Here is a 27986-nt window from a genome sequence, read left to right as displayed (position 1 = left end):
TTAAAAACCTGAACCTAGCTCTTGTGGTATTTTCAAGAGCATCAGTGGGTTGCTTTTATGGAGTAGGGTTTCTTGAAGAAAAAAATATAGTTCTTTATTTGAATGTGTTTTAATAGTGAAATTTCATATCCATTAAACTTCAGAGTAAAAGCATTGAAAGATTGGGAATGATATTTCAAAAGAATAGGCTACTCATGTGAAGACTTTATAAACACATGGATGCTAATATTTGTAGATACAAAGGAATTTGTTACACTTTTTTTCTATTAGGAAAATAGCCATTGTTTTCCTGACAGAAGACAATTTGACAGTGAACTAGCTAAATTATATAAATCAGCTATCTTTGATAATAAGTAGCTGGAACATGTTGCTCTTACCTTGAACATTTCTCCTTGTATCTTCTGACATATCAGCCAGACATAGGTCCTTCTCTGTGCCTCTTAGTACTTTGTACAGGTCTCTGCTTTAGCTCTGCGTAGATTGTATCTGTGTTTATTGGCTCTCATTTGTGAAATTACTGGGCTGCAAAATTGCATTGTATTGATCCCTATATCTTGGATGCCTAGGATGGAGCTATGTTAAATAGTGAACAACATATATTTGTTAAAGGAGAATGGATAATGTTAATTCACATATTCATTCAGCAACACATATTCAATATATTGGATATATGCAATAGAGTAGAAACTATTCTAGACCCGGGAATACCAAGATGACCAGGATCAATGCTGCTCTTACTCTCACTAGTCTTTTTTTCTTAATTTTTTCTTTTCAAGTTTTTATTAAATTCCAGTTAGTTAACATACAATGTAATATTAGTTTCGCATATAGAATTTAGTGATTCATCACTTACACACAACACCCAGTGTTCTTTGCAAGTGCCCTCCTTAAAACCTATCATCTGTTTAACTCATCTACCCACCTACCTGCCCTCCAGTAATCCTCAGTTTGTTCTGTGTAGTTAAGTCTATTTTTTCATGTGTCTGTTAGCCACTTGTATGTCTTCTTTGAAGAATTTCTGCTAATATGTTGTGCCCATTTCTTAACTGAATTATTTGTTTTTTTGGATATTGATTTTGATGAGTTCTTTATAGATTCTGGATACTAACCCTTTATCAAAGATATCATTTGCAAATATCTTCTCCCATTCCATTGGTTGTCTTTTCGTTTTGTCAGCTGTTTCATTTGCTGTGCAAAAGCTTTCTATCTTGATGAAATCCCAATAGTTCATTTTTGCATTTGTTTCCCTTGCCTTTGGTAATGAGTATAAGACGTTGCTGCAGCAGAGGTCAAAGAGGTTGCTGATTGTGTTCTCTTCTAGGAATTTGATGGTTGTCTCACATTTAGGTCTTTCATCTATTTTGAGTTTATTTTTGTGTATGGTGTAAGAAAGTGATCCAGTTTCATTCTTCTGCAGTTGCTGTCCAGTTTTCCTAACACCATTTGTTAAAGAGAGTTTTTTCCATTGGATATTCTTTCCTGCTTTGTCAAAGGTTAGTTGACCATATAGTTGTGGGTTCATTTCTGAGTTTTCTTTTCTGTTCTGTTGATCTACGTGTCTGTTTTTTTTTTTTTTCCCAGTACCATATTGTCTCAATGACTACAGCTTTGTAATATAGCTTGAAGTCTGGAATTGTGATGCCTCCAGATTGCTTTTCTTTTTCAAATTACTTTGGCTATTTGGGGTCTTTTCTGGTTTCATACAAATTTTAAGATTGTTTGCTTTAGTTCTGTGAAAAATGCTGGTGTTATTTTGATAGGGATTGCATTGAATGTGTAGATTGCTTTGGGTAGTATAGACATTTTAACAATATTTGTTCTTCCAATCCATGAGCATGGAATATTTTCTATTACTTTGTGTCTTCCTCAGTTTCCTTCAGTGTACCTGAAGTTACCTCTTTGGTTAGATTTATTCCAGGTATCTTATGGTTTTGGTGCAATTGTAAATGTGATCAATTCCTTGATTTCTCTTTCTGCTGCTTCATTATTGGTGTATAGAAATGCAACAGACTTCTGTACATTGATTTTGTATTCTTTAACTTTGCTAAATTCATACATCAGTTCTAGCAATTTTTTGGTGGGGGCTTTCGGATTTTCTACATGGAGTGTCATGTCATCTGTGAAGAGTGAAAGCTTGACTTCTTCCTTGCCAATTTGGGTGCCTTTTATTATTTTTTCTGTTGTTGTCTGATTGCTGAGGCTAGGACTTCCAGTACTATGTTGAGCAACAGTGGTGAGAGTGGACATCCTTGTCATGTTCCTGACTTTAGGGAAAAGTTCTCAGTTTCTCCCCATTGAGGAATATATTAGTTGTGGTCTTTCATATATGGCCATTATGATGGTGAGTTATGTTCCTTCTTGAAAGGTTTTATCATGAATGGATGCTGTATTTTGTCAAATGTTTTTTCTACATCTATTGAGAGGCTCCTATGGTTCTTATTCTTTCTTTTATTAATGTGGTTTATCACATTGACTGATTTGTGAATACTGAACCACTCCTGCAGCCCCAGAATAAATCCCATTTAACTGTGGTGAATAATCCTTTTAAAGTATGTTGGATTCGGGGATCCCTGGGTGGCTCAGTGGTTTAGCGCCTGCCTTTGGCCCAGGGTGTGATCCTGGGGTCCCGGGATTGAGTCCTACGTCAAGCATGGAGTCTGCTTCTCCCTCTGCCTGTGTCTCTGCCTTCTTTCTCTCTCTGTGTATGTCTCTCATGAATAAATAAGTAAAATCTTAAAAAAAAAAAGTATGTTGGATTCAATTTGCTAGTATTTTATTGAGAATTTTTGCTTCCATATTCATCTGGGATGTTGGTCTGTAATTCTCCTATTTAGTGGAGTCTTTGAATTTAGAATCAAGGTAGTGCTGGCCTCATAGGATGAATTTGGAAGTTTTCCTTCCATTTCTATTTTTTGGAATAGCTCCAAAAGAATAGGTATTGGTTCTTCTTCAGTGTTTTGTTGAATTCCCTTGGAAAACTATATGGCTCTAGACTTTTGCTTGTTGGGAGATTTCTAATTACTGATGCAATGTCTTTACTGGTTATAGGTCTGTTGAAATTTTCTGTTTCTTTTTGTTTCAGTGTTGGTAATTTATGTTTCTAGGAATTTATCCATTTATTCCAGATTGCCTAATCTGTTGGCATGTTGTTGCTTATTGTTTTCCTCTTATAATTGTTTGTATTTCTGTGGTGTTGTGATCTTTCCTCTTTCATTCATGATTTCTTTCTTTCTTCTAAACTAATTGTATATATTTTTAAGATTTTATTTATTTATTCAGGAAAGACAAACAGAGAGAGGCATAGACATAGGCAGAGGGAGAAGCAGGCTCCCTGTGGAGAGCCTGATGCGGGACTTGATCCTGGGACTCTGGGATCACACCCTAAGCCAAAGGTAGACACTCAACCCCTGAGCCACCCAGGCGTCACTATTTTTTATTTATTTTTAAAAAAGATTTTATTTATTTATTTGAGACAGAACACAAGGAGGGAGAGCAACAGGCAGAGGGAGAGGGAGAAACAAGCCCTCTGCTGAACAGGGATCCCATCATGGGGCTCCATCCCAGGACCCTAGGATCATGACCTTAGCCGAAGGCAGATGCTTAACTGACTGAGCCACCCAGGTGCTCCTCATTCATGATTTTATTTGAGTCCTTTCTCTTTTCTTTTTGATAAGTCTGGCTCAGGGCTTATCAGTTTTGTTAATTCTTTCAAAGAATCAGTGCCTCATTTCATTGATCTGTTCTGTGTTTTTTTAAAAAAAATTTCTATAGCATTTATTTTTGCTCCAATTTTATTTCCCTTCTTTTGCTGGGTTTAGGCTTTATTTGCTGTTCTTTTTCCAGATACTTTAGGTATAAGGTTAAATTATAAAAAAATAAAAAAAAGTGTATTTGAGACTTTTCTTGCTTCTTGAGGTAGGCCTGTATTGCTATATACTTCCCTCTTAGAATTGCCTTTGCTGCATCCCAAAGGTTTTGGACTCTTGTGTTTTCATTTTCATTTACTTCCAAATGTTTTTTATTTCTTATTTAATTGCTTGGTTAAACCATTCATTCTTTAGTAGGCTGTTCTTTAATCTCTATGTATTTGCAGTCTTTCAGATTTTTTTCTTGTGGTCGACTTCATGTTTCATAGCATCGTGGCCTGAAAATATTAATGATATAGTCTCTGCTTTTTTGTACTTGTTAAGGGCTGATTTGTGACCCAGTATAGGATGTATTCTGGAGAATGTTCCATATGCACTTGAAAAGAATTTGTATTGTGCTGGTTTAGGATGAAATTCTCTGAATATATCTTTTAAGTCCATCTGGTCCAGTGTGCCATTCAAAGCCTTTGCATCTTTTCGGTCTTTTGCTTAGGTTATATGCCAATTGCTGTAAGTAAGGTGTTAAAATCCCCTACAACTATTATATTATTATGAGTTTCTTTATGTTTGTTAGGTGCTCCCAGGTTGGGGCCCTAAATAAATATTTACAACTGTTAGATCTTCTTGTTGGATAAACCCCTTTATTATGATATACTGCCATTCTTCATCTCTTGTTACAGTCTTTATTTTATTTTATTTTTTTAATTTATTTTTTTAAAATTTTTTAAGATTTTTATTTTATTTATTTATTCATAGAGTCAGAGAGAGAGAGAGGCAGAGACACAGGCAGAGGGAGAAGCAGGCATCCTACAGAGAGCCTGATGTGGGATTTGATCCGGGGTCTCCAGGATCACGCCCTGGGCTGCAGGTGGCGCTAAACCTCTGCGCCACCGGGGCTGCCCCCAGTCTTTATTTTAAAATCTAGTTTGTATTATATAAGTATGGCTACTCTGGCTTTCTTTTGATGTCCATTAGCATGATAGATAAGTTCTCCACCCTTTCACTTTCAATCTGCAGTTGTCTTTAGGTCTAAAATAAGTCTCTTATAAGCAGCATATTTATGAGTCTTGTTTTTTTTTTTTAAATCTATTCTAATAGCCTATGTCTTTTGATTGGAGCACTTAGTCCATTTACCTTCAGAATAATTATTGATAGATATGAATTTAGTGCTATTATGTTACTTGTAAAGTTGCTGTTCTATAGCTCTGTTCCTTTCCAGTCTTTATTGCTTTTGTCTCTCCCACTCAAAGTGTATCCCTTAATATTTCTTGGAGAGCATGTTTAGTGTTCATAAATTCCTTTAGTTTTTGCTAGTCTTTGAACTCTTTATCACTCTCTCTATTCTTTTTTTTTAAATGATTTTATTTATTAGAGGGAGAGAGAGAGAGAGAGAGAGAGAATGATCAGGGGAAGGGGCAGAGGGAAAGGGACAAACAGACTGCTCACTGAGTGGGGAGCCTGATGTGGGGCTTGATCCTAGGACCCTGATATCATGACCTAAGCTGAAGTGAGATGCTTAACCCAACTGAGCCACCCAGGCACCCCTCTCTCCTTCTATTCTGAATGACAGCCTTGCTGGATATAGTGTTCTTGGTTCCATATTTTTTCCCATTTAGCATGCTGAATGTATCATGCTACTCTCTTCTGGCTGGTCGAATTTCTGTAGATAGGTCTGCTTCTAACCTTATGTGTACTCTTGTAGGTTAGGGAATTTTGTCCCTAGCTGCTTTCATAATTCTCTTTCTATCTTTGTATTTACAAGTTTCACTGTTAAATGTCTTGGTATTGACCTGTTTTTGTTGATTTTGAGAGGAGTTCTTTTGCCTCTTGGACTTGAATGCCTGTTTCCTTCCCCAGATTAGGGAAGTTCTCAATTATAATTTGTTCAAATATACCTTCTGTCCCTTTTTCCTGCTCTTCTTCTGGGGCTCCTATGATATGGATATTATTGTGCTTTGTGGAATCACTGAGTTCCCTAAGTCTGTATTTGTGATCTAATAGTTTTCTTTCCCTCTTCTTTTCCCCTTCATTATTTTCTTTAATTTTATCTTCTGTATCACCTATTTATTCCTGTGCTTCTTCTATCCTCATTGTGATTATATCCAGTTATTTTTGCATCTCAGTTATAGCACACTTTATTTTAGCCTGACTCTTTTTTAAGTCTCATATCTCTGTAGCCAGGGTTTCTCTGGTGTCTCCTATGCTTCTTTTGAGCCCAACCAATATTCTTATGACTGTTGTTCTAATTTCTTGTTCATATATATTACTTGTATCTATTTTGAGCAAATCCCTGGCTGTGATTTCTTCTTGATTTTTCTTTTGAGGAGAATTTCTCCGTCTTGTCATTATGTCTAGGTTTCTGTCTTTTGTGTGTTATAAAAGCTTGTTATGTTTCCTGCTCCTGAGGGCTTTGCACATTAGGAAGTGTTTCTGTTGTGTGCTGTTTACATTCTGCTGTTGTGTTTTAGCTGCTCTTTCCCACAGGTCAGTCTCTGCAGTTTCTCTTTGCTTACAGTGGGGAGTGTTTGGACCTTTAACTATGTGTGTTTTTATTTATTTAAGATAAGCCCAATTTTTTAAAAAAAGTCTGATATAAGAAAAGAGAAAAGGAACAGAAAAGCAAGCAAACAAAATACTATAAGCTTGATTCCAAAGAAAAGAAAGAAGGAAAAAAGAAAAGAAAAAGAAGCCTGATCCAAAAAATGAGAAAAGGAAACAATGAACAAAAAACTATAAGCCTGATTCCAAAGAAAAAAGAAAAGGGGTGGGGGAAGAAGAAAGCCTCTTCTATTTCCACAACAGAAGCTGATGCTTTGGAGCAGTCTATGCAGAAAACCTCTGTTGGTCTTCTGAGGGAGATGCCCCTCCTGCACTGGCTCACAGTCAGACTTGCCCTAGTAAAGATGCCCCTGCTGGGCACAGGGGTCCAGGGTTTGATGTAAGCTACTCCAGCTTCCACTGGAGGCACTGTAATTCTCTCTCAAATCTGACTATGTGGGAGGGAACATGGTGGAAGATGGCACCATCTTGTCCAAGGGAGGGAAACTCATGGCTGCCACTGTTCAGGAGGCCATATGAAAAGTGAACTACCTTCCTTCCTGTGTCCCAGGCTTTCATCAGATCTCTGCTCTCAACCTGTCTGTGCCCAGGACATGGGCACTCCTGGTACCACAGTTCTCCTTTATTTTATCTCTGGCTAGTGGCTGAGATTCAAAACTCCAAAACTTAGAGAACTTGGCAAAGCATGGACCTGCTCTCCTTCTGAGGAGAAGAGCCTCGCAGTGCTGTGCCTGGTGCTGTTCTGTTCCAGAAAAGCAGTCACATAACTGCCCAGGTGTGTTGAGTCTATGATGAAGCACAGTGAAAAGCTGCAACCAGGTTATCTGCCTTTTGTGCATACCTCTGTTTCCTGATGTTGAACGGCTGTACTACTGAGCAGACTTGGAGCAGCCTTGTCCTACGAGAGGCAATATACCCTCTTTCAAATGTACTCCAGGAAGGGAAACATTGTCTTCCAGTGTGACCCAAGGGATCACCACACCTTGGCATCTTGCACAAACCCTATATGCTGCTTGCTCCTGCTCTCTTCCTCTCTCCTTGACTTCTCTCTGCACAAAAGGATCCCTCCTCTCTGTGGTACCGCAGCTTTTCTCTTTTCCAATTCACGTCTCTGAACCTTGCATCTGCTACTTTCTTTTCCTCCAATTGTGCAGATTATTTTCTTAATCCTCAGATTGATTTCCTAGTTGTTCAAAATGATTTGATATTAACCTAGCTGTGTTCAAAGGATGAGGCAACCCTTAGGTCTCCTTACCTTTCTGCATCTTAACTCCTCCCCTCCACCACTTTGTTATCCATTCATCAGTCCATGGATGTTTGGGTTCTTTGCATAATTTAGCTATTGTTAATGCTGCTATAAACATTGGGGTGCATGTATTCCTTCAAATTAGTATTTTTGTATCCTTTGAGTATATACCTAGTAGTGCAATTGTTGGATAATAAGGTAGTTCTATTTTTAATTTTTTGAGGAATCCTCATACTGTTTTTCAAATTGGTTGCATCAGTTTGCGGTCCCACAACAATGTAAGAGGATTCTACTTTTCCCACATCCTCACCAACATCTGTTCTTTTTAATTTTTTTAAGATTTTATTTATTCATGAGAGACAAAGAGAGAGAAGCAGGCTCCATGCAGAGAGACCAATGTGGGGCTTGATCTCGGGACTCCAGGATTGTACCCTGGACTGAAGGTTGCCGCTCAACTGCTGAGCCACCCAGGCATCCCTGTTATTTCTTGTATTGTTGATTTTAGCCATTCTGACTAATGAGAGCCACTCTCATTAGTGTTTTGATTTAGAGTCTTAAGAGGGAAGTACATAGCAATACAGGCCTATCTCAAGAAGCAAGAAAAGCACCAAACCCAAATAAATACAATCATGAATAAAAGAGGAGAGATCATAACCGACACCACAGAAATACAAACAATTATACAAGAATATTATGAGCAACTATATGCTAACAAATTGGGCAATCTGGAAGAGATTGATAAATTCCTAGAAACATATATATAAACTATCAATACTGAAACAGGAAGAAACAGAAAATTTCAATAGACTCATAACCAGTAAAGACATTGCATCAGTAATCAGAAATCTCCCAAAAAACAAAAGTCCAGAGCCAGATGGCTTCCCAGGGGCATTCTACCAAACATACAAAGCAGAGTTAAGACGTATTCCTCTCAAACTGTTCCACAAAATAGAAATGGAAGGAAAACTTCCAAACTCATTCCACAAGGCCAGCATTACCTTGATTCAAAAACTAGATAAAGACCCCACTAAAAGGGAATATTACAGACCAATAACCCTGATAAACACAAAAGCAAAAATTCTCAATAAAATACTAACAAATCAAATCCAACAGTACATTAAAATTAAAAAGAATTGAAGGTAGGCATAAGCCTACTTGTGAAATGCTATGCCTACCTTCTGGAAAAAGTAACCACTCTGGAAAATAGTATGGAGTTTCCTCAGAAAGTTAAAAATAGAACTACCATATGATCCAGCAATTGTACTACTAGGTATTTACCCAAAGGATATAAAAATACTGATTCAAAGGGGCACATGCACCTATTGTTTGTAGCAGGATTATCAACAGCAACCAAATTATGGAAAGAGCCCAAATATACATCAACTGATTGAAGGATAAAGGAGAGGTGGTATACACACACACACACACACACACACACACACACACACACACATACACACACACTGGAATATTATTCAGCCATCAAAAAGAATGAAATCTTGCTATTTTCAATGATGTGGATAGAGTTAGATTATGGTAAGTGAAATGAGTCATTCAGAAAAAGAAAAATACTACATAATTTCACTCATATGTGGAATTTAAGACATAGATAAACATGGGAGAGAGGAAGAAAAAAGAATGGGAGACAAAACATAAGAGGCTATTAACTATAGAGAACAAATTGAGGGTATCTGGAGAGGAGGTAAGCAAGGGAGGGGCTAAATGGGTGATGGATGTTAAGGAGAGCATATGTCGTGGTGAGTACTGGGTGTAATATGTAAGTGATAAATCACTAAATTCTACTTTTGAAACCAGTAGTACACTATATGTTAAGTATTAGAATTTAAAGAAAAACTTCAAAAAATAGAATTAAAGACAGACTTTGTTACAAGCCATTATAGTAAACCAAGATTTTTAGCTATAATAGGAAGCCTACAATCTTACTGTGAGACCTCCCTTAGTAATGGGGGATCTGAGGTTTCATTGAGGAAAGTGATATTTATGTTGGGACCAGAAGTTTGAGCTGAAGCTGAAAAAAGGTAGAGAGTTTTGTACGGAAGGGAGGATAATGAGTCCAGTAATAGGAAGTTTACTTATAGCATCTTTGTTAATGTATCTCAGGAGTAACTGTTTTTCTCCCAACAGTGTTACTTGGTTTTCTCTTCATATTACCTTAATGGAGACAAATGTTGTAATAGTTCTTTAATGTTTAAATGATCTTTTCCTGAGTATGACTCTTCAGCCAGTTGTTCAACATCCCAACATTTTTAGTCAAGAACACATAATTCTTTTTAATGTATATTTAGTTTTAGTATATGAAGTCAAAGATAGTATTATCTAAAGGCTGTCATAACTTTACAATTTAGAATCATGACAAGAAAAGATAATCTTTTTGTGGGAATTCATCTGCTCTCTACATTTCTGAGGTCACTTTAGTTTTTCAGTCTCCTTGCAGAAATTCCGAGTTGCAGAGAAATACATAAAAATCACCATTTCCTGGTCTTAAAAATTTACCAACTCTACTAAAAAATTTCCTGAGAAAATAAGAGCTATTTGTTGAGTGCTTCCCAAGTCCAGATACTGTGTTAAATGCGTATTAGGAATTATATCTCATTTAACCATCTCAGAAACACTGTGAGATAAGTAATATTTCTATCCTTTTCCTTTAGGTGAGGATGCTGAAAGTATTCAAGCACTCAAGGTCTCAGAGCTAGAAGAGGCTAACGAGAATTTGACCTTAAAAGTGTCTGACTTAATAGTTCAAATTCCTAACTTCATATTGCTAAGAGAACTAAAGGTGGTATACTAACATGTTGAGACAATCTCAGATCCTCTTCACAGATTTTGTCCATTATTAACAATATTCTTTGTTATATTTAATAAAAATAATTCATTTCATTTTTATTATGCTGAAGTTCATGAATAAATAAAAACTAAAATATTAATGGAGTAAATAAGACAAACCCTTTATTGTTGGTGAGATGGCTGTGTTTTGGAGAAGTTTTTGGCAATATATATATGAAAACAAAATTCACTTGCTTCTTGACTTAGCAGTTCTACTTTTAAGAATTTATCTTCCAGCTAATTTGTTCGTGCATGCAAGATATGTGTCATTCTTTGTGTACTGTTTGAAGTAGGAAAAAGTTGGAAATTATTTATGTATTTAATAGAGGACTGGTAAAATAAGTTATAGTATATCAATAAAATGTAACTTTACTCAAGTATGAAAAAGAACAACTGCCTATCAAGTCTTTACTAAGCTCAAAGCTCTGTTCTTATTTAATTTTCATAAAAATAATAGGTACTGTTATTATTAGATCTATTTAGAGGAAATATAAGGTGTAAAGAAGTTAAGTGACTTGTTTGAGGTAGTAGGGCAGATACTGAAGCAGAACAGCTTCAGAACCTGTATTGTTATTACTATGCATCTTTTAATGTTTCCTGGTCACTTATATCCATCCCAATGTGAAAAGAAAATAAATTGATAAATTAAAAGGCAAATTATAGAAAGTTTTTATAGTATGATAATATTTGTGAAAAGGATCTATACCTGTATCTTTTGTATGTTCCATTTATAACATATAAAATGTCTCTGTTTTCCTATGACAGAAAATCTTTCTTTATATATTAACATATATGAATATGTGAACATATTCATAAAAATAGATTTAAATATATACATAAATCTATATATACAAATTTATACATATAAATATACATATATACATATGCACAATAAAACATACATTCGTGGAAAATTTCTGGGTGGATATACAAGAATTCAGTGAATATTTTTGAGTGACTCATATGGAGACTTCATAAAGAATTTTTTTCACTTTATACTCTTCAGTATGGAGAATTATTTAAAAGTAATGAGCACATATTGTTTTCATAATAAGTTCAAATTGAAAAACTTAAAAAGTAGTGGATATGATAATTCTTTAACAATTATGTTACTGGAGAGGGATAAAGAAGAACTTTTTCATTTTATACCCTTCTGAACTGTGAACTTTTTTGTTTTTATTTATTGAGAGAGTGTGAGAGAGAGAGCACAAGTGGAGGGGAGGGGCAGAGGGAGAGAGTGAAGCAGACTCTTTGCTGAGCAGGGAGCCCAATATGGGGCTTGGTACCACGACCCTGGGACCATGACCTGAGCTGAAGGCAGATCCTTAACCGTTGAACCTCACAGGTGCCCTTGAATTGTGAACTTTTATAAAATGGATGAGTACACATTTCTTTTGTCATGAAATGTATTTTCAATGAAAAAATCTTGAAAATTGTAGGTGTATTTCTCTAACAATTATGTACTATGAAATATAATTTTTATAACTTAGTTCTAAACTTAGTTATAGAATAAATCTGCCTATGTTAAACTTTTATCAGAGAGTTCCTGTATCAAAGGCTAGTTCTTTCTAACACTGACTTGGAAAGTAACTCAATGAAGATTTATTACTTTTATAAACAAGATTGTTTCCAATTGAAGTCTTAGTAATGAAACCTTTCACAGTAAATGAGATTCAGCAAATGCAGAACTTGACAGCAATTTTGCTAGATGTTGCTAGTCATTTGAGCATAGTTCTCTTGCAGGAAAATGGTATCATGCTTCCTAAACTCCAGAGCATTTATCAAAAACAAATGTTGATTTTAAATTCCATTGTTTATTAAGAGACAATGTTCTAGTGTAACTGACACTATTTTAATATTATGTTTAGTCATAGAATGTATTTGGAATTAGGTTTATAAATGCTTAACAGGTATAGCTGAAACTTAAAGTATAATATTTTGGATTGTGTTTTTCAGGTGAAACTCTGAAAGTATCAGCTGAGAGATTTGCAGATGATCCCTGTTATCTTCCCAAAAGGGAAGCTGTGGTTCAAGCTGCCCGTGCCTTGTTGGCTGCAGTTACCAGACTCCTTATCCTCGCAGATATGATAGATGTCATGTGTCTCTTGCAGCACGTGTCAGCTGTAAGTAAAAGATGGCTAGTTTACCTTGGTGGTGTTCTCACTTCTAATTCCATTTTCTGAAACTGGCATCAATCCTAAAGTGCCATCCCAGACTCGCCCTCATTTCTTAATGTCACCCAGCAGAAGCTGACTTGATTGGATTGTGCAACTCTTATATACTTCAAAAGAACAAAGCCAGAAGTTAGTATTTTGTTTATTCATTTGTTTTATTTTTTAAAACTTAAAAATATAAAAATGTTTTAAAGCTTTAATTTAAATCCCAGTTTACATATAGTGTAACATTAGTTTCAGGCATACAATTTAGTCATTCAACACTTACATACAGTACCTGGTGTTCATCACAAGTACATTCCTTTTTTTTTTTTTTTTACACAAATGCACTCCTTAATTCCCATCTCCATACCCACCATCCCTCTGCTAACCATCAGTTTGCTCTCTTCAGTTAAGACTCTGTTTCTTGGTTTGCATCTCTCTCTTTTTTCCCCCTTTGTTGATTTGTTTTATTTCTTAAATTCCACATATGAGTGAAATCATATGGTATTTGTCTTTCTCTGACTGACTTATTTCATTTAGCATCATACCCTCTAGTTTTATCCATGTTGTTGCAAATGGCAAGATTTTATTCTTTTCTTTGGCTGACTAATATTCCATTGTATTTACAGACCAAATCTATATCCATTTATTAGTTGATGGACATTTTGGGCTTTTTCCATAATTTGGTTATTATTGATAATGCTGCTATAAATGTTGAGGTGCATATATCCCTTTGAATTAGTATTGTATTCTTTGGGTAAATACCTAGTAGTAGGATTGCTGGGTCATAGGGTGGTTCTATTTTTAACTTTTTGAGGAAGCTCCATACTGTTTCCAGAGTGGCTGCACCAGTTTGCATTCTCACCAACAGTGCAGGAGGGTTCCCTTTTTCTGCATCCTTGCCAAACCTGCTGTTTCTTGAGTTGTTGATTTTAGCCATTTTGACAGGTGGGAGGGGATAGCTTATTGCAGTTTTGATTTGTATTTCCCTGATGATGAGTGACATTGAACATCTTTTCATGTGTCTGTTGGCCATCTGTTGGTCTTTTTTGGAAAAATATCTATGTCTTCTGCCCATTTTTTAATTGGATTATTTGTTTTTTGAGTGTTCAGTTTGATAAGCTCTATATAGATTTTGGATACTAACCCTTTATCAGATATGTCATTTGCAAATATCTTCTCTTATTCTGTAGGTTGTCTTTTAGTTTGTTGATTATTTCTTTCATTACACAGAAGGTTTTTCTCTTGGTGAAGTCCCAATGGTTCATTTTTGATTTTGTACCCTTGCCTCTGGAGATACGTCTCGTAAGAAGTTGCGGTGGCCGAACACTGCCTGTGTTCTCTTCTAGGATTTTGATGGTTTCCTGTCTACATTTAGGTCTTTCATCCATTTTGAGTTTTTTTTTTTTTTTTGTGTGTGTGTGTGTGTGTGTGTATGGTGTAAGAAAGTGATCCTTTCATTATTCTGCAGTTGTCCAGTTTTCCCGATACCATTTGTTGAAGAGAGTTTTTTTCCAATGAATATTCTTTCCTGCTTTGTCAAAGATTAGTTGACCATATAGTTGTTGGCCCATTTCTGCTTTTTTAAATCCTGTTCCATTGATTTGTGCAGGACATAATTGAAGATCAAAGCAAAACAAGTACTATTTTTTATGGTTAGTATTTATTAACTTTTTATAATGTGGTAAGCACTGTGCTAGATTATCTCCTGTAATTCAATCTTCAGCAACAGCCTTATGATAATGATTTTTATTTTGAAGATAGACTAGGGCATATTTATTTAAGAAATTTGCTCAAGGCAGTAGGGGAAAAAAACCCGTTTTTGGAACATAGTATTCCAAGGGTTAGGATGGCCTTAACTATAAATACCTTTCAGAAATGTTTAGACAATTTAAGAGCCTATAACAGGTTGTTAAATTATTTAAGTATGTCAGGAGGAGGGGTGAAAGGAGTGTTCTTAACTCTAGTCTCTCCCACATTTATTGGTAACTCAGCTTAGGCTACATCATTTATGACACTTATCAGTGTGTGTAGTACAGCAATGATTCCATATCAAGAAAAAGGGAAAACCTTTTGTGGTAAATTGTGATAGTGTTTCATTATTTCATCCTCATGAAAAATTTATATTTAAATTGTATCATTAACTCAATTCTCTTGACAAAAATGGACAAACTGAATTTTTATTTATATTATCAAGATTAGGATTATTTGGGTCAACATTCCCCCCACCCCAGAGTATTCTGCAGAGTTTGTATTATAAATGTACAACATGAAAAAAAGGATTTTTTTAATGGTTAGTGCTGCATATAGAAATTCTCTGAATATTTTTGATGCACATAAGCACATTAAAGTTGGTGAGAAATATTGATGCAACGAAATGCATTTAATTTTGCTTAATTCAGAGTTTCCCCAATTTTTTAACCTTAGGACTTTTTTTTTTTTAAGATTTTATTTATTCATCATAGACAGAGAGAGAGAGAGAGAGAGGCAGAGACACAGGCAGAGGGAGAAGCAGGCTCCATGCCAGGAGCCCGATGTGGGACTCGATCCCAGGACTCCAGGATCAGGCCCCGGGGCCAAAGGCAGGCGCTAAATCGCCGAGCCACCCAGGGATCCCAGGACTCTTTTATAATATGTTAATCCTGGAGCTTTCTCAGACCATACTTTGGGAATTAGTGATTTAGAATATTTCTTTTTCCTTTCTTTCTTTTTTTTAAAAGTAGGTTTAACATCCAGTGTGGAGCCCAGTGCAGGGCCTGAACCTGAGATCAATACCTGAGTTGAGATCAAGAGTCAGATGTTTAACCAACTAAGTCACCCAGGCAGCCCAAAGCATATTTATAATAGTATTTATGGTTATATTAAATTTCCATTTGAATTAAAAATTATAGAGGAGAAATGTGAGTGCCCTTATAGTCTATCTTATTGATGTAGATTAGACTCTTTCCTACAGTACAATGTGCAATACATAACTGTCTAACAGTAATAACAGTCTCAGTTCTAAGAGATGATGAACCTGACTTTGGGCAGTTCCAATTGTTAGAGATATTTTTCTCTAGCTTAAACAGAGCTTAAAGATGTCTTTCTGCTATTTCCATTTACTGCTTCTAGTTTTGCTTTCTTGAGCAACATAGAACCAAAGTAATAATAACAGACATTTTTCAAATAACTGATGTTTATCCTTTGGACTTACGTCTTCTCTTACCTAGGCTAAAAATTTCTTGACCCTGGAATATTCCTAATATGACAGTTTTAGACTATTCTGAATACTTTTGAATTTCCATATCTTGTATGATTTTCAGTTTCCTGATGAAATTTTCAATTTTGATATTGAGGTACTTAAAACATGGTAAATACATTTATTTTAGTTAAAATTTGGAAACTTTAGTGTCTGGACTCACTGTTTTTTTTGCTAATAGTGTCCTGTCTTTTCATGTGAATGGCTATTTTTGTGTCCTAAACGTTACCTTTTCTGGAACTCATATCAAGAAATTCCTTTCTGTTTTGTTAGCTCTTAGATGTTTTTAAGACAAAATATTTTACATTTCATCAATCGTAGTTTTCTTAAGCAAGAGGATTGGACTAAATTATTAATTTGCCAATATAAGAAAGAGAAGTCCCTAAACTTGTCTAGGTAAATCCTTTTCTATTCATATTCTGGATTATAGGTAATTCCCATAAAATACTGAAATCAAAACATCATGCAATATAAACAAAATCCCTGTTGTGTACATTCCATAATATACTCAATTACCTGTTTGATTTAATGTCTAACATTATCTTACCTTATTGTGATAGCCTTGTCATGCTGTTTGTTCATACTGATTTTGTGAGCAGTTAAAACCTCCAAGTCTCTAACTCAAAACTACTCAATTCAGATCTTCCTCTGATACTAGTTTTATTTTTTTTATATGTAAAGTTAGGTGTTAAACTTATATTCATTAAATTTTATCCTGTTAATTCTGGTTTTTGTTATAGTCCATTCAGATCTTTTTGACTTTTGATTTTGTCTTTACCTCCTAACCTGGTATCATTTTCAGATTTTTCAAAAACAAGTTATTCATGAAAAACTGTTTAATGACATGGAAAACAGTAATGTACTTTCCTTGCAGATAACATCAATCAAACATTAACACATTTTGAGTCAAGTCATTGAGCTTCAAACTTGCTTTATTAGGCTACTGTATAAACCATGTTCTTTATTTTATTATTAAGCACTTTCTTAAAGAAAGGCCTTGCTGAAATCAAGATGTATTATCTGTGGCATTGTGGATTTATCTGTCTAGTAACACCAGTTATAAAGGGCATGAGGTTAGCTTGGCATGACTTACTTTTAATAACCCTGTAGGAGTTCCAAGTGACTATTGCTTGCTTGCTTTCATTCATTTTCTTTCTTTTTATGTCTTTTTTTGACATTCATTTTTTAATCACTCACAATCTGCATACTTATGGCTGTAAATCATTTGTCTCCTGGGAGCTTCTTGCCCTTAAAATTCAGCTATAATTGGCTTGAACCCTAATTCTATGTCCTATCAACTATAATGTTCTCCCCAAGATTTCTGCAAATTCTCTGGGGTTCATATTCTCAGACCCATCTCTGCTTCCAAGAATTTGCTTTCACTGAATTACTTTAGTTTATGAATGGTCTTTCTATCCCTATTTTATAGTATGTTAATCTATAATTGGAAATTGACCTTTCCCCCCTTGATTTTGACATACACACGTGCATGCGCGTGTGCATGCGTGAACACACACACACACACACACAGTCCAAAACTCCCAGGCCAGGCATATTTGTGTATATGGCAAACCTTATAGAAATTTAGGAAGGTAAAAGGGAGGGGGTCCTGTAGTATAACACTGTCTTCCAAGTGGCTCCAATCTGTATATTAGAAATCTTCAAAAATCTTTAGCAACTTCATTAGCAATCTCATTACTCTTCTACCTCCTTTTTCCCTACCTACTCTCCTTAGTTCTCCCTCACACCCTTAAATTCCTATTCATTTGAATGCAGTGTTTCTGCTAATTTGTGCCCTCATATATCAGTCTCTACCTTAAAGTACTCCTTAAAGTATTTTCCTCAGCATAGATAATTTTTTCCCTAAGAAGAATTCTGTAGCCAGCTATCTCTCTTCTTTCTTACATACATATATTCATAACATCCTACTATATAATAATGTATTATAGATGATTTTTAGGGGGAGAGAATCAACTTTATAGGTATAGCTTTCTTCTTCTGGACACACACTCTTCTTTCAAAAGAAGTAGGCAACTTTTTAAATTTCTTGCTCTTGTTTGGAATGTAATGGGAAAAAGCCAGCTTCTTCTCTCTTCCAATTGTATCTTACTATTTTACACAATCTTCTGCTTAATTTGAGCTCCCCCAACACTCTTATATAATTCCGTGCTACATTTTAAAATCTTTAAAAAAGATTTTATTTATTTGACAGAGAGAGAGAGAGAGAGAGAGAGAGAGAGAATGTGTGTACAAGAAGGCAGAGCAGCAGAGAGAGGGGGAAGCAGACTCTTCACTGAGCAGAGAGCCCAGTGTAGGGCTCAATCCCAGGACGCTGGGATCATAACCCACGCCGAAGGCAGAAAGAAATTGAGGAAGACACAAGGAAATGGAAAAATATCCTATGCTCATGGATTGGATGAATAAATATTGTGAAAATGTCTATGCTACCTAGAGTAATCTACACATTCAATGTAATTCCTATCAAAATACCATAGATCTTTTTCACAGAGCTGAAACAAATAATCCTAAAATTTGTATAGACCCTGCATAGCCAGAGGAATATTGAAAAAGAAAACCAAAGCTAGTAGCATGACAATACCAGACTTCAAGCTATCACAATGTCTTCTTATGTTGTCTTATTCTTTTCTTCCTTACAATGATTTTTTTTTCTAAATTACAGAATTTTTCATCCCTATTGTGGTATATTTCCTTTTAGATGTCAGGTCAACGATATATTACTCAATTCTTGATTCATAGTCTATAGCTATACATTTCCTGACTTCTTTATGCTTTCTTATCTCTATTAAATTATCTTGTTTCCACTGAGACTGCCCCCAGAGATGCAATTATAATCAAGCATTTATGAGGACATAGACTAAGATCACCAACTAGTGCAAACATGGTTCACTGAGTAATTCCCAATAGAGAAAGTAGTGTCAGCCCAAACAGAGTTGTTATATAATGAAGTACATCAAAGATTCCTGATATGGCAATTTTAAAATCATATAGTTCCTTAAGAAAATATGTTTTCTTCTCTGGGAAATAGGTCCAAATCCAAGGTAAGAGAGGATAGAGAAAAGAATGATGATCTTTCAATATTAAATTAATTATAGAAACTTGGGAAAGCAGTTTGGCTTTATTACCACTATTGTTCATAATTTTCTATCGGAATTTAGAAATTTCTTTTTTGGTACTGGTTTTTTTTTTTTTTTTGAACTTTACTATTTGTACTTCTGAGGATACCACATCTTACTTTATTGACATCTGGACTTTATAAGGGTCAATTTTATTTGAGATGAAATTGGCTAGGATATATCTCTTGCTTTCTTTAGGAGTCAGGACAATGTGGAGAAAAAAACCATTCTTTTTTGGCAGAAGAGAGACCTTGCTTGAATCCTGGCTCTGGTGTTGATTAGCTGGGTGAATTTGGGAAAGTTAAAATCTGTAAGCCTTGGTTTCTTTTTCTGAGCTATAAGGATAATAAACTTACTCTGAATACTTTGAAAGGATCTTATAAAGATTAAATGATATATAAATTACCTGGCAAGAACTGGTGTTCTCTTTCATTTTCTTTCGTCTTCCTGTCCTACCTTTTGCCACCATGGTACCTTGCTCTTTTGACTCTTGCAGTGCAATATTGCCCTTATTCCTAAAAAATGAAGGGAAATAAATTTGACTCCCGAGTTGAATTTTTCAGCTTTTTCCATTTACTATACTAGAGTTTTATTTTTTAAAATGGAAATATGGGTACCTTTGCATTAGGAAATAGACTATTGTCATTATAAGAAATGGGCCTGGTATTTAATAACTTCTTGTGTGAACTACATCTTTAATATTTTCTACACAGATTGCTATAATGCTTTTCTACACTGAACAAATGATTCTGAATGTGAAGAATATTTGTAATGCTGACAGAAAAATCACACACTACTGTATTGTTAGCTGAGATTTTTTGAAGCCACTCTTGATTATTAAAAGGCAGGTATACCTGCAAAAAGACTTTCTAAAAACTTTTTCTTATTAAAAATATCAGCAGCTTATAAAGAGAGAAATTACTGTATTTTTAAGAGCTATTAGAACCTGAGTTTATCCTGCAGAAGATCCTAGGCAAAATATATAGAAGATATTAAGCTTTAAGAAAAATCAGGTTACTAGACTGGTATTGAAGACAGAATGGAAGGAAGTGGAAAATGGAGACTAATAAGGTACAAATCACCGGATTTGTGCTGACTTTTATATTGAAAATTTTAGGGACAAAGAAAATTTAAACCTTGTAAAAATTTAACTTTAAAAAGGACCAGCATCATTCTAGGTAGCTCCAATTTGATTAATTAATCCATTCAGCAAATAATTGGTTTTTGTGCACTACTCTGTGATGATCACTACTGTGTTTGGGGATTCAAGTTTAGAAAAGTAATACCACAGTTCTTTTCTCCTGGAATTTAAGGCATAAATTAATGTGTTCGTATAAGGTGTTACATAGGTGTAATGGCAGTTTTATACGGAAAGTGTTTTGAGTGAATAATGCATGGCCAAGTTTGGAGAGTTAACTAGACAAAGAAGGTGGAGGAAGAGACATTTTAACTGCAGGAGCAGTACATACTCAAAAACCTGTAAGCCTTCTGAGGGTTGAGGTCAAAAATCACTATGTTATATCCCTCAAACGATGTAACACTGAATGTCAACCATGAGGGAGAGAGAGAGAGAGAGAGAGAGAGAGAGGGGAGAGAGAGAGAGAGAGAGAGAGAGAGAGAGAGAGAGAGAGAGAGAGAGATGAAAAGACAAGCCACAGACTGGAAGACTATATGGGCAAATCATTTATATAATGAATGGCTTATATCCAGAATTTATTAAGGATCTCAAAACCCCATAAAATAATAAATAAAATGTTTAAAAATGAAAAAGGGTTGAAGGTGGAGAGATAGGCATAGGCCTACTTGTGAAAGGCCTGTGTGCTAAATTAAAAAGTTTATGGTCTGAAAGCTAAGGGGGAACCATTAAAAATTTTAAGTATGAATATAAGTAGATTTGCATGTAAGGACTATTACACTGGCAGCAGTGTGTAGGGGGCCAGAGTGGAGACAGAGAGACTAGTAATTAGGTGTTGTCATCTGGTTGTGAAATGATGGGGTGGGATAGAGAATGAATGAGAGAGATGAAGGCAGAATACAATTTGGAAAGTGTTTGGAATCTGGTCAGATGGAAAGGGAAGCATCAAGTGGCCTTTTAGTAATCTGTTTGGGCACTGGGTTTTAAGTTTTATATAGAAGAGAGGTAGTTTATGGGTTTTAGACATACTGGACTCAAGGCACATATGAAAGGTAATAGATACTAAAAGATATGTTTGGAGTTCATGAGAGCAAATAAGACAGATATATTTGGAAAGCCTCAAGAAATAAGCATTAGGATTTAATTTTCATTTCTTTGATGATTAGTGATATTAGGTATCTCTTCATGTGTTTGTTGGCTATATATATATCTTCTTTGAGAAAATGTCTATTTATGTTCTCTGCTCATTTAAATCAGATTATTTGTTTTTTGTACTGAGTTGTTGTATAAGTCTTTACATATTTTGGATGTTAACTCCTTTTCAGATACATCATTTGCAAATATCTTGTCCCACTCAATAAGCTGCCTTTTCGTTTTATTGATTTTTTTCACTGTGCAAAACTTTTTGTATTGATGTAGTAGTTTAATATTACTTTTGTTTCCTTGCTTGGGGAGATATATCTGGAAAAATGCTTCTATGGCAGATGTCAAACATAATCACAATGGGTTATCACCTTACACCTTTCATAATGGCTAAAATCAGAACCACAGGAAATAACAAATTTTGGCAGGGGTGTGGAGAAAAAGGAACCCTCATGCACTGTTAGTGGAAATGCAAATTGGTGCAGCCACTATGGAGAACTCAAAAAATTAAAAATAGAAATATTATGTGATCTAGTAATTCCACCACTGGCATTTACCAAAGAAAACAAAAACACTAATTTAAAGATATATGTACCTCCATGTTTATTGTAGCGTTCTTTTATAATAGCAAAGATACGAAAGCAACCCAAGTGCCTATTGATAGATGAATGGATAAAGAAGATGTAGTGTGTGTATGTATGTGTGTACACACACATGATAGAATATTACTCAGCCATCAAAAAATGAAATCTTGCCATCTGCAATGACACGGATGGACCTAGAGGGTATAATGCTGAGTGAAATAAGTCAGTCAGGGAAAGGCATACTATATGATTTCACTCATATGTGGAATCTAAAAAACAAAATAAATAACAAACAAAAGAAGAGACAAACAATCAGACTCTTAAATACAGAGAACAGACTGTTCATTGCCAAAGGGGAAGTGGGTGGGGGAATGGATGAAATAGAAGGAGATTAAGAGTATACTTATCTTGATAAGCACAGAGAAATATATAGAATTGCTGAATCATTATATTGTACATCTGAAACTAATATAACACTGTATTAATTATACTTAAAAAAAAGAATAAGTATTAGAGGAATCAATAGGTTTGTATGACATCTCTTGGGGAGGGTTTATAGTATCAGCTTAAACCTTTGGTCTCAAATCTTTGAGACCTTGTGAATTAGTGGAAAGCTCAATTGAATGAAGAATCAGTAAGTTTGTACTCAGTTCTTGACTCAGTAGGGAGATTTGGGACATCTCATGGGAGTCCCTGCTGCTGGCATAGCTCCATATAATCAGGAAGAAACCTTAGCTTCAGCATCTCCTAATGGAGGGAAGGGGTTGGTTAATGGTTCAGCAAGCCAACTTTTCTTTCTTTCTTTCTTTCTTTCTTTCTTTCTTTCTTTCTTTCTTTCTTTCTTTCTTCTTTCTTTCTTTCTTTCTTTCTTTCTTTCTTTCTTTCTTTCTTTCTTCTTTCTTTCTTTCCTTCCTTCCTTCTTTCCTTCTTTCCTTCCTTCCTTCCTTCCTTCCTTCCTTCCTTCCTTCCTTCCTTCCTTCCTTTCTTTCTTTTTTCTTTCTTTCTTTCTTTCTTTCTTTTTTTCTTTCTTTCTTTCTTCTTTTGATTTATTTATTTATTTATTTATTTATTTATTTATTTATTTGACAGAGAGAGAGAGAGTAAGTGAGTGCATGCAGAAGCATGAGCAGGGGCAGCAGTAGAGGGCGAAGGAGAAGCAGGCTCCCCACTGAGCAAGGAGCCTGACATAGGGCTTGGTCCCAGGACTCTAGATCATGACCTCAGCTGAAGGCAGATGCTTAACCAGCTGAGCCACCCAGGTGCCCCAGCACTCCAACTTTTCTGAGGGAGAACCTCTGAGGACTAGCTTCTTTCTTGCTACTCTTGGAGCTCTGCTATATTTAGCATAATCTAGGTGAGAGTAGTTTAGCCTGGTAGACACCACAGCTCATTCCTCACTTCCCTGGCTCAGCACAAGAAGCAGAGCAAAACCATAGCAGTCTGCTTCTCCCTAGGGAAAGAGAGGGTGGGTAGAAGCTAATTGTTGGGTGTTTTCTGTATGAGGTCAGTCCATGAAGGCTAGGAGAGGTGCCTACTCTGTATAATATACAGACACCAATACAGAGAACCAAGCAAAGTGAAGAATCAGGTATTGTTGTTCTAAACAAAGGATTAGGGTAAATCTCCAGAAACTGATCCTAATGAAATGGACTTATATGATTTACCTGATAAAGAATTCAAAATAATAGTCATAAGGATGCTCACTGAGGTCAAGAAAATAATGCACAAACAAAGTAAACATCTCCATAGAGATAGAAAATATAAAAAGTACCAAACAGAAATCATGGAGCTAAAGAACACAATGACTGAATTGAAAAATTCACTAGTGAGGTTTGATAGCAGACTAGATCAGGCCAAAAAAAGGATCAGAAAAAAAAAAAAAAGGATCAGCAAACTTGAAGACCAGTCATTGGAAATAATTCAGTCAGAGAAGCAAAAGAAACAGAAATAAACAAGACAGTTTAAAGGATTTATGGGATAATATTAAACAGATTAATGTATGCATTTATGGGAGTCCAAGAAGGAGAAGAGATTTAAAAAGGACGAGAACATTTATTCAAAGAAATAATGACTGAAAATATCTCAAATAGGTGGAAACACCTCTGAAAAAGAACCCAAAGAAATCTACATCAAAATTTTAAAAGTCAAAGACAGAGTGAAAAACAACAAGAGAAAAGTGATTTATGACAGGCAGGGGAACTCCTATAAGATTATTAATGGATTTTTCAGCAGAAATCATGTAGGCCAGAAAGGAGGGAGATGATATATTCAAAGTGCTGAAAGAAAAAAAACCATGTGAACTGAAACTACTGTACCAGCATGTTCATTGCAGCATTATCTATATAGCCAATATATAGAAACAACCTAAATGAATGGACAAAGAAAATTTGATCTAAATATACAATTGGATATTATTCAGCCATTAAAAAGAAGAAAATTTTGTCATTTATGACAACATAGATGGGAACTCAAAGGCATCTTGGTAAGTAAAATAAGTCGGAGAAAGACAAATACCACCTAATCTAACTTACACGTGGAATCTAAAAGAACAAAACAAAAGAACAACGAAAACAAAAACAGAAAAACTAAAAGAAAAGCCAAGCTCATAGATACAGAGAACAGATTGGTGGTTGCCAGAGGAAGGGATGGGGTGGGAGAGATGGGTGAAGGGAATCAAAAGGTATAGACTTCCAGTTATAAAATAAGTCATGGAAATATAATGGACAGCATATTTTCTATAGTTAATAATATTGCATTGCTTATTTGAAAGTTGCTAAGAGAGTGGATCATAAAAGTTCTGATCACAAGGAAAAAATTCTGTAACTATGTGAGGTGATAGGTATTAAATAGACTTATTGTAGTGATCATTTCACAAAATGTACAAATACTGAGTCATGTTGTATACCTGAAACTAATACAATGTTATATGTCAGTCATACCTCAGTTAAAAAATTGACAAATCCATGGAGTACTTGGTTGGCTTAGTCAGCAGAACATGTGACTCTTGATCTCAGGGTTGTGATTTCAAGTCCCATGTTAGATGTAGAGATCACTTAAAAATAAAATCTTTTTTAAAAAATAGACAAATCCTTAGCTAGACTAAGAATAAAAGAGAGAAGACTTAAATAAACAAAATTAGAAATGGAAGAGGGGACATTACAACTGATGCTATAAAAATAAAAAGGATCATAAGAGATTACTATGAATAATTATAAGCCAACAAATTTGACAATCTAGAGGAAAAAAATTCTTAGAAACATACACTAAATCGTGAAGAAATAGAAAGTCTAAAAAGACTAATAACTCTATAGAAATTGAATCATTATAAAAAACTTCCCAACAATTAGAAGCTCAGGACCAGATGGCTTCACTGTTGAACTCTACAAAACATTTAAAGAAGAATTAATGACAGTCCTCAAGCTACTCCAAAATATTGAGGAGGAAGGAACACTTCCAAACCCATTTTATGAGACCAACAGAACTCTGATGCCAAAGCCAGACATGGACTCCATAAGAGAAAATTAGAGGTGAATATCCCTGATGAATATAGATGCAAAATCCTTAACAAAATACTAACAAACTGAATTCAACAGTATATTAAAAGGATTGCATACTGTGACCAACTATGTTTTACCTGTGGTGAAAGGATGATTGAACACATGAAAATTAATCAGTGTGATATATACCACATTAACAGATAAAGGATAATAATCATATGCCCACTTTAATAGATGTAAAAAAAGCAGTTGAAAAAATTCAACATCCTTTCTTGATGAAAATTCTCAACAAACTATGAGTAGAAGGAAAGTACATCAACATAATAAAGGCCATATATGACAAATCAATAGCTAATATTGCATTTAACAGTGAGAAGTTGAAATCTTTTTCTTGAAGATCAGGAACAAGACAAGGATGCCAACTTTACACCAACTATGTTGATCTAGTCAATATAGTATTAGAAGTCGTAATGAGAGCAATTAGTCAAGAAAAAGAAATAAAAGACATCCAAATTGTAAAGGAAGAAATACAACTGTCTCTATTTGCAGATGACTTGGTATTATATATAGAATACCTGACTCCACCAAAAAACCTGTTAGAACTAATGAATGAATTCATGAAAGTTGTAGGATACGAAACCAGCATACAAAAATCAGTTGCATTTCTTACATTTACAATGAACTATCTGAAAAGGAAATTAGGAGAACAATCCTATTTACAGTGGCATCAGAAAGAATGAAATAGTTGTGAATAAACCAAGAAGATGAAAGACTTACAATACTGACAACTACAAAATACTGATGAAAGAAATTACAGAAGATACAAATGGAAGAGCATCTGGTGTTCATGGATTGAAAGAATTAATATTGTTAAAATGTCTAATACCCCAAATAATCTACAGATTCAATGCAATTCCTATTAAAAGCCTAGTGGAATTTAAAAAAAAACAAATTAAAAAAAATCTACAGTTCATATGAAGCCACACAAGATTGTGAATAGCCAAATGAATTTTGAGAGTGAAAAAGCATTGTACTTCCTGATTCCAAAATAAATTGCAAACCAGCAGTATGTAAAATGGTATGGTACTGGAATAAAAAATAGACTTATAGACCAATGGAACAAAATGGAGAACCAGAAGTAAATCCATACATATACACTCAACTAATCTTTGACAAGGATGCCAAGAATATACAATTGATAAAGGATTTTCTCTGCAACAAATTGTGCTGGGAAAACTGGATATCCACATGTAACTGAATGGAATTGGACTGTTATTTTACATCACACACAAAAATCAACTCAAAATGGAATAAGACTTAAATATAAAATCTAAAACTGTAAAATTCCTAGAACACATAGGGGAACACTTCATAATATTGATCTTAGAAGTGATTTTATGGATATGACATTAAAAACAGTCAACAAAACCAAAAATAAACAAGTGTGACTACATTAAACTAAAAAGCTTTTGCATAACAAAGTAAAAAATCAACATAGTGAAAAGGCAGGCTGTGGGATGGAAGGAAATGTTTGCAAACCATATATCTGCTAAGCATTAATATAAAAAAAATAGGAGGAACTATTTCCTAAAACTCAGTAGGAAAAAACCCTAATAGCCCAATTAAGAAATGGGCTAAGTACTTGAATAGATATTTCTCCAAAGACTTACAGATGGCCAAGAGGTATATGACAAAATGCTCAAAGTCAGTATCATCAGGGAAATGAAAATCAAAATCACAGTGGCATATTATTTCACACCTGTCAACATAATTATCATAAAAAAATAAAAAGACAACAATTGATAATGAGGATGTGGAGAACTTGAAACACTTATACACTGTTAATGAATGGGAATGGAAAGTGGTATAGCCACTATGGAAAACAGTATGGAGATTCTTCAAAAAATTGAAAACACAACCACTTTATGATCTAGCAATCCATTTTCTGAGTATTTATCTAAAAGAATTGAGATCTGATTGTCAGAGATATTAGCAACCCATATTCATTGCAGCACTCTTCACTATTACCAATATGTGGAAATAATCTAAATATTCATCAGCAATTGAATGGATAAGGAAAATGTGGAATATGTACAGTGAAATACTATTCAGTCTTAAGGAAATTCTATGATATGCAACATGGATGAGGACATTTTGCTAAGTAAAATAAGCCAGTAACAGGATGACAAATACTGCATTCTTCGACTTATACGAGGTTATCTAAAATAGTTAAAATCATAGATTCAGAGAGTGGATTGGTGATTGTAAAGAGATATGGGGTGGAAATGGGGAATTAATAATCAATGGGCATAAAGTTTCAGTTAAGCAAGTTTTATTCAAACTAGAGATCTCATGTAGAACATTGTAGCTGTAGTCAATAGTGATGAATACCTAGAAATTTTTAGAAGGGTGGCTCTCATGTATTGTCACAATAAAATAAAATTTAAAAAAGATACAATAAATTTTGCCGCAATATTAAAAAGTCTAAATTACCTGTTTCTTACAGGAAATGCCTTGCACAAAGATGATGCTCAGTAAACAGTTTATTTTTATTGAGGAATAACTGACATGTAACATTATATTA

General features: G+C 34.8%; 1 protein-coding gene across 7 annotated transcripts in view; it reads left to right on the top strand.

Moving 5' to 3' along the window:
- CTNNA3 (catenin alpha 3) overlaps window positions 1–27986 on the top strand; it is a 1688099-nt gene that overhangs the window by 128588 nt on the left and 1531525 nt on the right. For all 7 annotated transcript variants that reach the window (XM_077894689.1, XM_077894690.1, XM_077894691.1 and 4 more), the window contains exon 4: window positions 12472–12638. In XM_077894689.1, coding sequence (XP_077750815.1) covers window positions 12472–12638 — 167 coding nt within the window. The remainder of the gene's footprint in view (window positions 1–12471; window positions 12639–27986) is intronic.

This window comes from Canis aureus, chromosome 4, assembly GCF_053574225.1.
Source record: "Canis aureus isolate CA01 chromosome 4, VMU_Caureus_v.1.0, whole genome shotgun sequence".
In the NCBI taxonomy this organism is placed as follows: Eukaryota; Metazoa; Chordata; class Mammalia; order Carnivora; family Canidae; genus Canis; species Canis aureus.
Note: the sequence above shows the minus strand (reverse complement) of the source record. Positions and strands in the feature narration are given on the sequence as shown.